Below are 16,923 nucleotides of genomic sequence, written 5' to 3'. Positions count from 1 at the left end.
TCTCTCTCTCTCTCTCTCTCTCTCTCTCTCTCTCTCTCTCTCTCTCACCCTTTCTTTCTTTCTTTCGCAATTGAGTCTCACCGTCACCCAGGCTGGAGTGTACTGGCACAATCTCAGCTCATTGCAATCCCCGACTCCCTGGTTCAAGCGATTCTCCTGCCTCAGTCACCTGAGTAACTGGGATTACAGGCATTCACCACCACACCCAGCTAATTTTGTGTATTTTTTTTTTTTTTTAGTAGAGATGGTATTTCACCGTGTTGGCCAGGATGGTCTTGATCTCATGACTTTGTGTTCCACCAGCCTTGGCCTCCCAAAGTGCTGGGATTACAGGTGTGAGCCACCACGCCCAGCCACCCATGTTTTCTGTGTTCTTCCAGTTCCTTTATGCTCTGTCCAGACTAGCCTGGGAGCCCTCTGTCCCGGGGACCCCAAGCTTCTCACTGCCCCCCAAGCACATCAAGCCACACCTCTACACAGGCAGTTCCCTCTTCAGGCATGCCTGTTTTGCCCTCACTTCTTGTGAGTGCTTGATAAAATCTGCTACTCCTTCAAGATGCAGCTCAAATGTCATCATTTCCTTGAAACTTCTAGGCCAGGGCTGCCCCAGGGCCCAGATGACTCTTGACTGTGAGAGTGTGTTCAAGGGCAGGTCAAGTCTTGCTGGACACCCCGAGTGCCTAGCACAGGGCCAGAATGAGCAGGTGACACTGATCACTGATTCAAAGAAAGAATAAACTTTTCCCCTTCTCCTTTCTGCCTTGGACTTTGGAAAACTCAGGCCACAATATCTTTCCATATTCTAATGATCCGGTGACAGGCCACAGTGAGTATCTTTCTGTATTCTAATGATCCGGTTACACGTCAGTCTCCCCAGGGAACCAACCCTAGTCTGTTTCTTTTTTTGTATTCTGGCACCTAGTGCGGTGCTCAGAAGTAGAAGGTTCTTGGACAGACTGAGGGGATTAAGACTTTGGAGTCTAAAGAACAGAACGGACATGTAGTCAAAGTCTACAGTAATGCAGACCAAAGGTGGGAAACCACTAATGGGCTAAATCCCAGGATATGAGAGCAAGAAAGCACCCCAGGAAGTGTGGAACAGGCAGTTTCAGGGAAAACAAAAAGAAGCATGATGGGTAATGGAAAATTTTGAAAATATGGCTGCAAGGGGCCTGGCATGGTGGCTCACACCTGTAATCCCAGCAGTTTGGGAGGCTGAGACGGGGGATCACCTGAGGTCAGGAGTTCAAGACTGGCTAACATGGTAAAACCCAGTCTCTACTAAAAATAGAAAAATTAGCCAGGCGTGGTGGTGGGCACCTGTAATCCCAGCTACTTGGGAGGCTCAGGCAGAAGAATCACTGAACCTAGGAGGCAGAGTTTGCAGTGAGCCAAGATTGTGCCACTGCACTCCAGCCTGGGTGACAGAATGAGACTCCATCTCAAAAAAAAAAAAAAAAAAAAAAGAGAAAATATGGCTGCACAATATTGTGAATGTAATTAATGCCACTGAATTGTACACTTAAAATGGTCAAAGTGGCATATTTCATGTTATGTTTTACCTTGATAAAAAAATAAAAATAGGCCAGGTGTGGTGGCTCAAGGCTGTAATCCCAGCACTTTGGGAGGCTGAGGTGGGAGGATTGATTGAGCCCGGGAGGCAAGGGTTGCAGTGAGCCAAGATTGTGCCATTGCACTCCAGCCTGGGAGACAGAGTGAGACTCTGTCTCAAAAAAAAAAAAATCAGTACTATACCATGAAAAACAAAAATATCATATCTTAGCATGTGCTTGATAGTTTCTTCATTCAGTGAATACTCACTGAGGTGCTAATATTCCTTTTACCAAATATATACATATATATACATACATATACATATATATATTATATATATATATATATATAGAGAGAGAGAGAGAGAGAGAGAGAGAGAGGGAGAGAGAGAGTCTCTCTCACTCTGCTGCCTAGGCTGCTCTTGAACTCCTAGGCTCCGGTGATCCTCCCACCTTGACCTCCTAAAGTGCTGGGATTACAGATGTGAGCCACGCATGGTGTCCAGCCTAATATTCCATCTGATCACCATAACATGTTGTGAGGGAAGTAGGCCATTTTACAGAGAAAGAAACTGAGGCATGGAGAGGGCACCAACCCAGCCACAAATCCCACGCTTGTGAGTGGCAAAGATGGGATCTGAGCCCACATCTTCTGGTCTTGGTCTCTTTTTATTTGATTCAATTTTTCTTTCTTTCCTAAACAAACTTGACATTTGTTACCCTCTGCAGGTGATTCGAGTTGGAAAAGGGTCTAAGGATTTAGGTCAATTCTTGTGCGGGGAAGGGACACCCTATTCTGAGCCCCCCAGCCACCCATCCATCCAAAGAACACCTGTGCCTCCTCTCAGATAGGCGCACAGCGTGCTGACCCAGAGTGGGCTGACCCAGGAGCTGAGCGGAGTTGGGTGGCAGCTGACAGGGAGGCTGGTCGGGGGCGGCTGGGAGCATCACCTGGTCGCACGTGTCAGTGGACCCCCCGTCAGCCAGGAACTTCTCAATGACCTTCATTTTCCCCTCCACCGCGGCTTTCAGGAAGGTCTCCTCATCCACAGGGCCGGTCTGCAGGTGTGGATGCAGCAGTCACGGGCGCCCCCGCGACCCGAGGCCTCCCGGGCTCCCCCCGCCCCCACGCAGTGTCCTCCCCAGGACCCTTACGATCTCCTCGGGCTCCGGGGGCGGCTCATGCGAGGCGGCCAGGGCGTCCCGCTTCTTCTGCTTGCGTTTCTTCCGCAGCTCGATGAGGTTCTGGATCCCGCCCACGTCGATGATCTCTCGCCGCAGGTCCAGGGATGTCTTGCGCACGCGCTCTTGGCCCTGAGCGGGGATGGCCTATCAACCCCCAGGCTGGGCAGAGAGGTTGGGGGGCTTGGAAGACCTCTGAGCTGAGCTGGTGGGAGGATGGGGTGGGCAGGGAGACCTTCTCAAGAAAGAAGGAACCAAGGTCTAACCCTCCTTCCGGGCCTAGATGGTTCTAAGATTGGGGGAATTCTGACTCAACAGCTCTGGGGCGGGTGGAGATTCTGCCGGGGTGCTGAACTGCTGGACCATGGGCCACGTGGGGAGAGGTGCAGACACTGGGTCCTCCCGGGCTTACCTTCACCTTCTGTAGGCCTGCACTCTGAGCCCCGTGGTGCTTCTCATCCTCCAGCACCAGCAAGTCCATGGGCAGCTTCTGGCGTTCGGCTCCCCGGAGTTTCTGCGATTCAAGGAGAGCACCTTCTCCAGGACCCGAGGAGACAGGTAGCCTCTCCCCTAACCACGCCAAGGACACTCCACAGGGACCTCCTTCTGGGTGGTCTCAGAGCCCTTCTGGCTGATCCTGGAGAGCCCTCAGCAAGGGCAGTGCCCCTGGAGAGACCCCCAAAAGGGGCGAGTTCCCCACCTCAGCCTCAGCCCCAGTCCCAACCCTGAGCTCAGACACCTGCCCGCGACTGGCCTGGATCTCTGCAAAACATTAACAGCCACCAGAGTGAGGTTTTCATGAGATTAAATATAGTCACTCTTTCAAGCATCAAGATTTTTTTTTCTTTACTTTTTTTGGTATTAAAAATTCACTTTGGCTGAGTGTGGTGGCGCCAGGCTTCAGTCCCATTTGCTGGGGAGGCTGAGGCAGAAGCACTGCTCGATCCCAGGGGTTTGAGACCAGCTTCAGAGACATAGCAAGATCCTTTCTCTAAAAATAAATAGGCCAGCCACAGTGGCTCACGTCTGTAATCCCAACACTTTGGGAGGCTGAGGTGGGAGGATCGCTTGAGCCCAGAAGTTTAAGATCAGCCTGGGCAATATAGGGAGACCTCGTCTTTACAAAAAAGTTAAATAATGAGCCAAGCATGGTGACTTTTGCTGTAGTCCCAGCTACTCGGGAGACTGAGGTGGGAGGATTGCTTGAGCCCAGGAAGGGGAGGTTGCAGTGAGCCAAGATCATGCTACTGCGCTCCAGCCTGAGTGATGAGAAAGAGGGAGAGAGGGAGAGAGGGAGGTGTGTGTGTGTGGCGGGGCGGGGGGTGGGGGAGAGACAGAGAGAGAGAGAGAGAATATGACCCTGCCTCAAAAAATGAATAGGCCAGGCACGATGGCTCACGCCGATGATCCCAGCACTTTGGGAGACCGAGGCAGGTGGATTGCTTGAGCCCAGGGGTTCGACACCATCCATGGCCAACATGGTGAAATTCCATCTCTACTAAAAATACAAAAATTAGCCAGGCGTGTTGGCACGCACTGTAGTCCCAGCTACTCAGGAGGCTGAGGCACAAGAATCTCTTGAACCCAGGAGGTATATGTTGCAGTGAGCCAAGATTGCACCACTGCACTGCAGCTTGGGCAAGAGAGTGAGACTTGGTCTCAAATAATAATAATAATAATGTTTTTAAATAAACAAATAATTCACTTTGATGAAATAATTGTGATGAGAGAGAATTGTTTCTTACATGGCCTTACTCAGCAATATACAATCTGGGAATTCTCTGTTAGATACCTTTTTTTTTTCTCAGCTGTCACTGACCTGTGAAGTCTAGAGCTTGGAAACTATTGCTTTCAGGGGAACAGGGCAATGGGAGCAGCAGCTCCTCAGCCTTCAGCCTGAAATGGGCTCTAAATCTGAAACTTCTTCTCACTGTAACCCAGGTTCGATGCCTGCCAGGTCTCCTCTGCAATTGCCCTCTGATTTTCCTGGACTGCTTCTTCTCTCTTTGTGATGTGCTGGCACCCCCACCCCTGCAGTCCCCACCATGCAGCTTGTGTGGCTGTGTCCAGAAGCAATTGCCCAGGTCAGAGGGTCCAGGGTCGATGTGGCAGCTGGGAAGGAGGCCACCCTGACAGAACACTTGGGTGCCTTTCACATTCTTCCTGAGCTCTCACACTAGCTCCTTCAAGATGGTTTTGAGAGTGGATTTGCCAAGTCTTCATTCTGAAGTCCTATTTGCCACTGCTTTCTCCCTTTCATGTTGGACTTTGTGGTTGGAGGTCTCCTCGGTGCTGGCCTAACCTGAAACACTGCATCTTCTTCAAAGGACGAGAGAGAACCTGGGGCTGCAGCTAGTGCTGCATGTGGGACTCTGGCTGGGCTCCCCAGGGAGCATCCAGAGGGCCAGCTTGTGTCTTAATCATCTTGGTGTCCCCAGCATCTGTGATTGGCCCTAGCACATAGTAGGTGCTTCGGCATCTCTGCTAACCCTTAAGTTCTCAGTGATGACCTAACCCAGTAAGCTCCCCTCAATGGAACTCCAGCCCCTGCGCTGGCCTCTGGGGCCCTCCTTCCCCTCCCACCCTGGGGATGGGGCACAGGCTAGACAGAAGCTCTCCTCCAAGAACCCTGCCAGGCTGGGGCCTGGTAGAGACAACTGACGACTCTAATGCTCACCCACATCTTCCCCAGATGCTATAGCCCTTCATTTCAGGTTTGTCTTTGTGGGCTGACACACAGTAGGTGCTCAATAACTGTTTGCTGCATTGAATGTAAGTTCATGAAACACACAAATCTCCCACCAGTAATTACTTCATAGACTGTCGTGCAGATTAAATGACAGAATGCCTGTAAAATGCTTAGCACAGGGCCTGGCACTGGTGTCCTGCCAGCTCTGTAGCTATATTTATTGGATGAATGAACGGAAGAGCACTGCTCTGCACCCCCTTGCTGAAGGTCCCTGTGTCTAGTGGCAGCACTCCAGAACTGGCACAGCAGCATGACTCACCTGCCTGGCGCCAGCCAACCATAGGCACATGCCCTTGGGGGAGCGAGAATTGGGATTCCTAGAGATCCAGGGATGCTTGCCCCAGCCAGCACTCGGTCCAGGCTCTTTCCTGACCTCATCTCTTCTTCCCTTGGGGTCTTGACCCTTCCCTCCTCCTCACCCCTCATTCAGTCACACTCCTTTTTTTGAATGGCATCTACCTCCAAACTGATATATCTCCTCCTCTCAATTCCTATTAGGGCCAGCCTTTTCCAACCAGTTCTCAGGGCCATCAGAGCTGCCTTCCTAAAATAGGCCAGATGGCACCACTCTCCCTCACTCAATAGCATCTAGTGGCTCCTCACTGCCCACAGAATAAATATGTATTTTTTTCTTTTTTTTAAGACAGAGTCTCATTCTGTTGCCCAGGCTGGAGTGCAGTGGTGCAATCTTACTACAACCTCAGCCTCCCGGGTTCAAGTAATTCTCCAGCCTCAGCCTCTCAAGTAGCTGGGACTACAGGTGCATGCCACTACACTGAGCTAATTTTTGTATTTTTAGTAGAGATGGGGTTTTGCCATATTGACCAGGCTGGTCTAAAACTCCTGACCTCATGATCTGCCTGCCTTGGCCTCCCAAAGTGCTAGGATTACGGGCGTGAGCCACCACACACAGCCCAGAATAAATATCTTTTACATGGCCCTCTCTGGCTTGTGTCTTTCCAGCCTTAGTCCTACTACTAGACTTTCTCAAAACAGCCATGCTTTCACTCACGGAAACTCTAGCTCCTGCATTTCCTTAGGCTGGAATACCCTCCACCATCCTGGACTCCACTGAGTCTTCCTGAAGGCCCAGCTCAGGTATCCTCCTGTCCACAGAGGAGTCCTCTTTTTTTTGGACATAGTCTCACTCTGTCTTCCAGGCTGAAGTGCAGTGGCACAATCTTGGCTTACTGCAACCTCCACCTCCCGGGTGCAAGCAATTCTCCTGCCTCAGTCTCCAGAGTAGCTGGGATTACAGGTGTCCACCACCATTCCCAGCTAATTTTTGTATTTTTAGTAAAGACAGGGTTTCACCATGTTGGCCAAGCTGGTCTCGAACTCCTGACCTCAGGTGATCCACCCACCTAGGATCTCGGATCTCAAAATGCTGGGATTACAGGCTTGAGCCACTGCACCTGGCCCTGTCCACAGAGGAGTCCTTGAGGGCGCTCAGAACAATTCATGAGCTCCTTGTGTTCCTCCCCTTCTGATTCACACCTCTATTTAGCCATTTCTTCCCTCTGCCTTGTTTCTTAGTTGACCATGAAACTGACAAGTGGGCTAAAATGAATGCTGGGTTGGTAAAAAGAAGGCAGGGTCTGGGCCTCAGTGGTCCACCCATTTCTACAGCTCTGGGCTCCTGGCAGAGCTGACACTAGATCAAGTATTAATTTAAATAAAATGAAGAGTAGGGGCTGGGTGCAGTGGCTCACACCTGTAATTTCAGTATTTTGGGAGGCTGAGGCAGGTGGATCACACCTGTAATTTCAGTATTTTGGGAGGCTGAGGCGGGTGAATCACACCTGTAATTTCAGTATTTTGGGAGGTTGAGGTGGGTGGATCACATCTGTAATTTCAGTATTTTGGGAGGCTGAGGCAGGTGGATTGCCTGAGGCCAGGAGTTCGAGACCAACCTGACCAACATGGTGAAACCCCCGTCTCTACTAAAAGCACAAAACTAGCCAGGTGTGGTGGCGCATGCCTGTAATCCCAGCTACTTGAAAGGCTGAGGCAGGAAAATCACTTGAACCCAGGAGGCGGAGGTTGCAGTGAGCTGAGATTGTGCCACTGCATGCCAGCCTGGGCGACAGAAGGAGACTCCATCTCAAAAAAAAAAAAAAAAAAAAAGTAGGACAAGTAGCACCCCTGCCCCACTCCACTTCCTTATCCCAGAGAAAATGGAATTGCCCAGAACACCACACTCCAAAGGCCTCCCCAAGGGTGGCCAGCAGGCTCCAAAAATCCATGCTTCCTTTCCCAGCATTCCTTCCTCACTCTGTTCCTCACTCTGTTCCTCACTCTCCTCTTCAGTGGCCAAACACTGGTGTTACCCTGCTCCAGCCTCCCACTCAGTCGCAGGGGGTCGCAGGGCCACACACTCCAGACAGTCCCGGGCAGCACCCAGCTGTCTGCCTTGTACAGCCCAGTCTCTCAGGGCCCAGGAGAGTGGGCAGTCTCAGGAGACCCAGCTCAGCTCCCCACCCCACTGACTCAATTTTGGAGGCTGAAGTCTCAGTCTTCCGCTGCCAGCAATACCCCCTGCCAGTAATGCGCTGGGACAGGAATGAGACTCAGCCGGGCTCTTGGCAACATCTGGCCCTCCCCACCACAGGTGTAGCAGCTAGGCTCTCCCTCCCCTTGACAGCAGAGCTGATCTCCCCAAACCCCCTTGGGCCCCTCCATCCCTGCCCGCACCTCATTCTCCTCCTCCTGTGCCAGTCGCTGCTCAATGAGCGCCGTGGCCCTCTGCACTGCCTCGGAGTCCTCCATGGTGCTGTCCATAACCACCTCTGCAGGCCACAGGGGCTTGGGGGCTTTATAGGCCAGAGCACCCACCCCGCCCAGCTGGGCGCCTTTGCCATGAGCTCACCGGCCTAATTCTCCACCTGCTTCCCCAACCTGTCACCTTCACCTCGGGCAGCCCCAGGGAGCAGGGGGAGCCAGGGCCAGGGAGCAGGGCCAGTTGCTCCGCCAACTCCTGGCCTCTTAGAGCTGGAGGGCACCGTGTCCCAAGAGCAGGGCTGCAGGAAGAAGCATGTCCAGCCTCTGTCCTGAGCACTTGGGCCTGGCTGGGCCTTAGCCAAGGCAGCTGGGCTGCACAAGGGACCTGCCGGCTGCATGCTGTAGCCCAGATGACAGTGCCACCTGCTGGATGCCTGGAAACCCTGCTCAGCCAGCTCCAGGAAAGGGGCCTGAAAACCACACGTGGGGACCAGGACAGTTCTGTACTCCCAGGCTGTCCTGCAGACATGCCCTGCTGGCTGTGAGGAGGGTCACACTCTACTTGTCCAGGCCAGGGCAGTAGTAGCAGTTAGGGTAGCCATCTCCCTCTTTGATCGCAGCTCATGCTGGCCTTCGGCTCACTGTGATCCCACATGCTCCTCCCTGCTCCCCGGTTAAGCATCACTGCATTTGGATGGGTGACCTTTAGTCACCAACAAACCTTATCCAATCTGTCTCCTCCCTCGGTGCCTCAGGGCAACTGCTCAGGGAGCCTCTGCAGCGCTTACAGGGTCTTGCTTCAAGACAGGGGTCTCAGGAAAGCACTAAGCCCAGCTGGGGAGGAACAGCAGCTACTCCAATCCTCCTACCCTCCAGGGGTTTCCCTGTCAGGCCCAGACAGTGCCAGGTTTTCCTGGCCAGGAGGCTGGCCATGCTCACTGAGAAGGAAAAATACTCCCCACTGGAGCAAAAGCAGATCTGTACTTGCTCAGTTCCACACCCGGAACTTGCAGGCTGGAGATCTGAGTCACTGTGACCCAGGTTAACCTGCTGGGGACCTGCAGACACCCGGCCCTGTGCTTCTGTAAGGCTCACCTGGCTGGTGGCTGCCCTTAGCTAAACAGCCTTATATAAGATACCCCTCTCTTCAGATATGCATGTATTCCCTAGGAAGCAGGAAGAACTGGTTCCTTTTCCTCCCTGGCTTGCTTGCTGGGAAGCTGACACTAACCTCTGACATACGCTCATCATCTAAATCTGCCAGAGACTTTGCTTGAACATCATGATGGGCACAGCGTCTCCAGGAGCTGGAAGCCAGCCCCTCCTGCCGCAGGAGCAGACCACCTGCCTGAGTTGCTGTCTTCGCCTTCCAACCACTTTCACATCTGTCTTCCTGCTTAATCCTCCCAGCAACTGATGGAGGAGGCAGGGCAGGCAGCATGGCTCTGCTTTGAAGAAAAGCAAAGAGGGTTCAGAGGTTAAGTGGCTTTTCCTGAGGACTCATGAGGACACCAGGGAGGCCGGGATCAGGGCCCAGAAGACTGGCAGTTCCAGGCTCACTCTGCTGGAGATTACATGCCCAGAGCAGCTGGGAGGCCAGGCATCCACCTGCTCTCATACCAGAACAGCTCCAGGGGTCCCACAGAGCTGCGGGAGAACTCAGTCAAATGCCAGGCAAGCGAGAAGGAGCAAAAGGCTTTATTGATAAATATGCAGATATGTCTGTCCACAGGGACCTGCTGTGGGGGCCGTGACCAGGCTGCAGACCTCCCACTGCCTGGGTTACAGCTAGGACATGGCCCTGTGCAGACCCCTGCAACGACAGTCCAGCCGTCCACCACCTGCCTCATCTCTGCCAATTGTGCTGGGGGCAGGGAGAGGCAGAGGCCCGCCTCAGGCTTCCCGAGCCCTGGGGCTCACGGGTGGTTCCCTCCCTTCCCAGGGAGTGGCACTGTGCCCAGGGGAGAGCCAGGGGATGGGGGCAGACCAGGGAGACAGCAGCTGCTTCAGACCCTGAGCAGAAAACCGGAGTGAGCACAGCCGGCTGCACCAGATGATAGATCTGGGCTCCAGGGGCCTCCAGGCTGGTCCTTGTGGCTCGAACCTGCTGCGGGTGAGAGGCAGGGCAAGGGCCCCGTTTGCCTTTTCTCTGACAAGGTTGCAAGGCCCATGTGTGGCCGCCTGCTCCCTGGGTACCGGGCACTGGTGGCACATAGTGCCCTGAAAGGCAGGGTCCCTTCATGGCTCACCCACCAGCCATACCGAGGGGAGGGCCCCTGAAGGAAATGACAGCACTGGAAGGCAGCAGCAGGGTGGGGGCCAAGTGCTCCAGGCAGGGCCTCTTTCCAGGGGTCCATGGGTCCATCAGTCCTGGGGCGGCGGGGGCTGGTTGATGATGACCTGGATGACAAAATCTTTCTGGATCTTGGTCTCCTGGAGCCGTGTGCGGTCTGTGAGCAGCTTCCCGGAGAAGAACCACCGCTGCCACGATGGCTCGATGCCCTCCTGGGCATGCAGCTGCCTCTTGAGCTGCCCCACTGTGTCAGGCAGGCTGGCGCTGAGCCTCACGTCCTTGCCTGTGGACAGGCGCACCTTCAGCGGGAACTCGCGGCGCATGCTGGGTGGGGGCTCGGGGGGCTCCAGGGTCTCCTCCTCCGTGTGTTCCAGCAGCAGGTTTACGGGCGGTGACAGGCAATAGATGGGCAGCTGGTAGCGATTGCCCAGCTCATCGTAGCATTCACAGAGGGTGCCTGTGGGAGAGGCAGGGCTGTCAGAGTCAGCTTGGGGGTCCACTATCATGGACTAAATGTGTAGGTCCCCCCAAATTCATATGGTGAAACTCTTGGTCCCATTGTGACTGTATTTGGACATGGGCCTATAGAGAAATAATTAAAGTGAAATGAGGTCATGGGGCAGGGCCCTGACCCTCTGATTCCCCGATCTGAAAGAACGGTTCTTTGTTTTTTGTTTTTGTTTTTGTTTTTGTTTTTCTGACATGGAGTCTCGCTGTGTCACCCAGGCTGGAGTACAGTTGGCGCCATCCTGGCCCACTGCAACCTCCGCTCCTGGGTTCAAGCAATTCTCCTGCCTCAGCCTCCTGAGTAGCTGGGATTACAGGCGTGCACCACCACGCCTGGCTAATTTTTGTATTTTTAGTAGAGATGGGGTTTCACCATGTTGGTCAGGCTGGTTTTGAACTCCTGACCCTGTGATCCAACCCCCTCAGCCTCCCAAAGTGCTGGGATTACAGGAGTGAGCCACGGTGCCCGGCCAGCCTTTTTTTTTTTTCTTTTGAGACAAGATTTCCCTATGCTGCCTAGGCTAGTGTTGAACCCCTGGGCTCATGCGATCCTCCCGCCTCAGCCTCCTGAGCAGCTGAGATGACAGGTGTGCTCGACTGCCCTGGCTTACAGTTCTTGAAGAGACACTAGAGCACTGTGTTACGCTCCACTCGCTCCCCATGTGAGGACACAGCAAGAAGGCAGACACACCTGCAAGCCAGCAAGAGAGTCCTCACCAAAACCTGAACTGGCCAACACCATGACGTGGGATTTCCCAGCCTCCCCAACTGTGGGAAATAAATGTCTCTTGTTTAAGTCACTCAGCATGTAGTATTTTGTTATAGTAGCCTGAGCAGACTAATACACTGCCATGGCCACCCCACAGTCAGATCTCCCTAGGACAACCTGATGACCAGGTGTACAAGGCTGGAGTCAGGAAGACCTGAGCTGGCATCCTGGCTCTACCAGGTACTGGTTTGTTCATCCCTGGGACATCACTTTTCATTTGTGCACATGTGCTGGGTGCTGGGGTTACAGGGATGAATGAAATAGCACAGCTCTCCTCTCCATGGGCCTCAGTGTCCTTACTGGTACAATGTAATGCATGGAAAAATAAGTTTATTGTCTCTTGAGCACCTACTAAGTGCAGGGACTGGACTAAATGATGTTATGTATGTCTTGCCAAATCCTAATAATCATCTCCCCTCTACAGTTGTAAGGCACTCAGGCTCTAAATTCTAGAAGCTCCTTGCTAAAGGCAACACAGGAAAGGAAAACACTCAGGCTAAACCCAGGTCTGGGACTCTACAGCGCCACTGTTGTTACCCTCTGCTGTACATGGTCCCATAAGGCTGCTGTGAACTTACATGAGCTAATGCAGTGGAAGTTTCTAGTTCAGTGCCCAGCACATAAGCCAAGGTCAGTGCCTTTGGGAGGCCGAGGTGGGTAGATCACTTGAGCTCAGGAGTTCGAGACCAGCCTGGCCAACATGGTGAAACCCCATCTCCACTAAAAATACAAAAATTAGCTGGGTGTGGTGGCACATGCCTGTAATCCCAGCTACTCAGGAGGCCAAGGCAGGAGAACTGCTTGAACTCAGGAGGTAGAGGTTGCAGTGAGCAGAGATCCCACCACTGCACTCCAGCCTGGGCAACAAAGTAAGACTCTGTTTCAAAAATATATATATAAAATAAAAAGGTCAGTGTCTTGGATGTTCTGGGGTCCCAAAATGCATTTGTCACACTGCTTTGCAGGTTTGTTGATGTCTTTCTATCATGTCATTAGGCAAGCACAGACTGTGTCTCATTTTCCTTATGTATCCACTTCTGGTCCATGCTCAGCAAGGGTTGCTTGAATGAATGAATAAGTGAATAACCACCTGTTCCACCACTCCACACCCCTCAACACCCCCCGAACAGCTTAGATAGAACCTCGTGACACGTGGCTGGCCACCGGCTCTACTCTACCCCCAAACTGTGCTGGTGACCCCCTAGCTCCAGTGGCGACAAAGCCTTGGCCCTGCCCACTTACCATGAGGCAGGGTGATGCTGGCTCCATCCAGGATGGCCTGGGCCAGCTCATGGTCATTGGCCTCGGCAGCGTAGGCGGCGGCCTTGAGGGCATCCCAGATCTCCTTGCGACCCTCGAAGGCAGGTGCTGTGTCCCAGAACTCATCCCGTTTGCTCCGCAGCTGCCCGTCGGTCATGGGGTAGTCGCTCTTCCACTTCAGTCGCTCTTTCTTCAGGGGCTCATTGCGTCCTGGGCAGGACAGGAGAGGCTCAGCATCTCTAAAGGCACTTGAGCTGCAACTTGCCCTCCCATCTCCTTCCTCCCCGGGCCAGACCCTGGAACCATGCTGCACTGGCTACCAAGTATTCAGGTCTCTGAAGCCCTTCCTAAACAGCAGGGAAGAGTCAGGAAAGTCCACATAACCAACCTAGGGACATCAAATAATTTCGTCAGCAAAGCATATGCTACTGTTTTTTGTTGTTGTTGTTCTTGCCACGGCGCCCGGCTAATAATTTTTAATCATGTGGGAAGGCTGCGGTGGCTCACACCTGTAATCCCAGCACTTTGGGAGGCAGTAGGATTGCTTGAGCCCCCAAGTTCTAGACCAGCCAAGGCAACATGGCAAAACCCTGTTTCTACAAAAAATTTTTAAAAATTAGCCAGGCGTGGTGGCACGCTCCTGTAGTTCCAGCTATGGGGGAAGCTGAGATGGGAGAGTTACTTGAGCCTGGAAGATTGAGGCTGCAGAGAGCCATGATCGCGTGCCACTGCACTCCATCCTGGGCAAGAGAGTAAAACCATGTCTCAAAAAAAAAATTAACAATTTTAACATCTTTTAAGAAATCATAACCAACAAACTCAGCAAAACACTCCTGCAGCATCTAACAAAGAAAACAATTCTGTCAAATGTCATTTTTCTTGTTGACCGGTTTCAAGTGACCTCCAAGAATATTCCAAACTACAGTCAAGACTGAGGGTAGAGGTGTCTCTCAAAGGCTTTTGGAGGTTCAGTCACCTCAAAACTGAAGGCAAAGTGAGCCACGGGAGTGAGCTGTGAAGCACCCTGCTTCCACTGTAACTCAGATCCTATAGTGAGAGGCAGAACTAATGCTGGGGGCCACCACCAAGCTGCTCCCATTGGCTGGGACAGAAGGAAGCAAGGAAGAGAACTGCAGGCAGGGACACTGAGAAAGAACCCCAGGCAAGCCTGTATTTACATATGTGATCCCATTTCATCCTTGCAGTAGCCTTAGGCAGTAGGCATTATTATTGCTATTTCACAGATGATAGGACAGATTTAGAAAGATTAAATAACTTGCCCCAGGTCACATAGTAAGTGAGTGAGGGTTCCACCTCAGGTCTGACTAAATCCTGTAGTTTGCCACCTGAATTCACAGCTACCTGTACGGGCAGAAAACTCTAAAGCCAAACATTTAATTTAAAGTGTTCCCAGGGTGGCGAGGCGGCAGAAGGAAAGGCAAACCCTTTTTGGAGGAAAACAACTTCAGGACCAGGCCTCAAAGAATTCCCAAGAAAAATAAAAAAGGTAATAGTTTTTTTAAAAAATCCCAATAAGCAAGGAACCAAGGCAATTCAAGCCAGCATTGGCAGAAACAGCGGACAAAAGAATCAGATTTGCAAAGACTGGATAGGGAGTTTAACTGACACAGATTATGAAATACTGAGTTAAGGGATGAGAGCCTTAAAAATATGAATAAGGAATAAGAGATTATAAAGAATGACCAAGGAGATTTTTTTTACTGTTTAATTTTTGTGGGTACATAGTAGGTTTAACCAAGAAGATCTTAAAAGAACCATATAGAACTTCTACAAATGAAAAATATAGGCCGGGCCCAGTGGCTCACACCTGTAATCCCAGCACTTTGGGAGGCTGAGGCAGATGGATCACTTGAGCCAAAGAATTTGAGATCAGCTTGAACAACATGGCAAAAACCTGTCTATACAAGAAATAAAAAAAATTAGTGGGACATGGTGGCATGTGCCTGTAGTCCCACTTACTTGGGAGGCTGAGGTGGGAGGATCACCTGAGCCCAGAGAGGTTGAGGCTGCAGTGAGCCATGATCACACCACTGTACTCCAACTCCAGCCTGGGTGATGAAGTGAGACCCTGTCTCACAAAAATAAAAGTAAAGGAAGAAAAAGAAAATCTAATTGAGATTCAGATGTCTTTTTTTTTCAAGAGACAAGGTCTCACTGTGTCACCCAGTCTGGAGTGCAGTGGTGTGATCATAGCTCACTGCAGCCTCAAACTCCTGGGCTCAAGGTATTCTCCCCCATCAGCCTCCCAAGGAGTTGGGACTACACAGGTGACACTACACCCAGCTAGGTCTAACATTTTGAACTGAATTTCCAGAAGGATGCAATAGTACGAATGGGAATGAAGCAACATTCAAAGAAATCATGGAGATGCCCACTCCCCCTAAACTGACCTATAAGTGTAATACAATTCCAATAGAATTCTTGTCAGCTTTTTCCCAAGGAACCTGGCAAGCTGATTCTAAATTTTATATAGAAGAACAAAGATGCTCCTAGAGAAGAATAAAGTGAGAGCACTTGCCCTGCCATGATCAGCACTAATTATAAAGCTACAGTCGGCACAGTACTAGAACAGGGACAGACTGCTGGACAAAAAAAAGCCAAGCCCTGTAAAATATTTGAAGAGATTTATTCTGAGCCAAATGTGAGGACCACGACCTGTGATGCAGACTCAGGAGGTTCTGAGAACATGCGCCCAAGGTAGTTGGATTACAGCTTGGTTTGACATGTTTTAGGGAGACTTAAGACATCAATCATTACATGGGAGATATACTTTGGGGTGGAAAGGCAGGACAACTTGAAGGGGCGGGGACTTACAAGTCTTAGGTGGATTTAAAGATGTTCTGGTTGGCAACTGGTTGAAAGTGTTATTATCTTAAGTCCTGGAATCAACGGAAAGGAATATCTGGGTTAAGATAAGGAGTTGTGGAAACCAAGGTTCTTATTATGTAGATGAAGTCTAATAGGTGGCCGCCTTTAGAGGTCATGGTTGGCAAATGTTTCCTATTCAGACCTTTAACAGGTGCTAGATTTTTTAGCTAATCTCCTCAGGATCAGAGTCAGGTTGGAATTTGGTATATTACTGCTCCAGAGCCTACTTTGTCAGTCCTAAGACCCTGCTTTAATTTTTTTTTAATTTTTTTGAGACAGACTCCCGCTCTGTTGCCCAGGCTGGAGTACAATGGCGCGATCTTGGCTCACTGCAACCTCTGCCTCCCAGGTGCAAGGGATTCTCCTGCCTCAGCCTCCCGAGTAGCTGGGACTACAGACATGTACCACCATACCTAGCTAATTTTTGTATTTGTAGAAGAAATGAGGTTTCACCATGTTGCCAGGCTGGTTTCAAACTCATGACCTCAGGTTATCCACCCGCCTCAGCCTCCCAAAGTGCTGGGATTACAGATGTGAGCCACCATGCCTGGCCTGCTTTAATGTTAATGCTGGTCAGTTGTACCTGAACTCCAAAGGGAGGAAAGTATAAAGAGGCATGTCTGACTCCCCTTCCCGACATGGCCTGAACTAATTTTTCAGATTTCTTTGGAATCTCCTTGGCTGAGAAGAGGGGTCCATTCAGCTGGTTGGAGGACTTAGAATTTTGTTCTTGGCATACAAGACAAATGGGCCAACAGAGGAGAACACAGAATCCAGAAACAGATCCAGGTGTGTACAGGAACTTGCTTGCGGTGAGAAGGAACGTCCCTGTTGGAGGTGGTAAGGGAAGATGAATTTGTGACAAATGCTGGGACTATAATGTAAACATGAACTGAAATCCCCACCTCATGCCAGCCACGAAAATCAAAACCAGGTTAATCAAAGGCTTAAGTATGAGGGACAGAAAGGAGACACTCAAGAAACTGAAGATAGGCCGGGC

At 51.3% G+C, this 16,923-nt stretch overlaps 2 protein-coding genes across 2 annotated transcripts in view; both read right to left on the bottom strand.

Moving 5' to 3' along the window:
- ANKRD2 (ankyrin repeat domain 2) overlaps positions 1-8,360 on the bottom strand; it is an 11,908-nt gene extending 3,548 nt beyond the window's left edge. Inside the window, 5 exon segments of the mRNA XM_032281191.1 lie at positions 2,505-2,612; positions 2,709-2,867; positions 3,148-3,249; positions 8,179-8,324; positions 8,327-8,360. Coding sequence (XP_032137082.1) covers positions 2,505-2,612; positions 2,709-2,867; positions 3,148-3,249; positions 8,179-8,324; positions 8,327-8,345 — 534 coding nt within the window. The 5' untranslated portion in view covers positions 8,346-8,360.
- A 1,525-nt stretch (positions 8,361-9,885) lies between these two features.
- UBTD1 (ubiquitin domain containing 1) overlaps positions 9,886-16,923 on the bottom strand; it is a 61,539-nt gene continuing 54,501 nt past the window's right edge. The window contains exons 2-3 of the mRNA XM_032281195.1: positions 13,017-13,244; positions 9,886-10,955 (exon numbers count right to left, since the gene is read on the bottom strand). Of these exons, the coding sequence (XP_032137086.1) occupies positions 10,570-10,955; positions 13,017-13,244 (614 nt within the window). The 3' untranslated portion in view covers positions 9,886-10,569. The remainder of the gene's footprint in view (positions 10,956-13,016; positions 13,245-16,923) is intronic.

The sequence above is a fragment of the Sapajus apella genome, unplaced genomic scaffold (genome assembly GCF_009761245.1).
Source record: "Sapajus apella isolate SASKATOON/1434 unplaced genomic scaffold, GSC_monkey_1.0 scaffold13, whole genome shotgun sequence".
Taxonomy (NCBI): domain Eukaryota; kingdom Metazoa; phylum Chordata; class Mammalia; order Primates; family Cebidae; genus Sapajus; species Sapajus apella.
The sequence above is the reverse complement of the archived record's forward strand: the minus strand, read 5'-3'. Positions and strand labels throughout refer to the sequence as shown.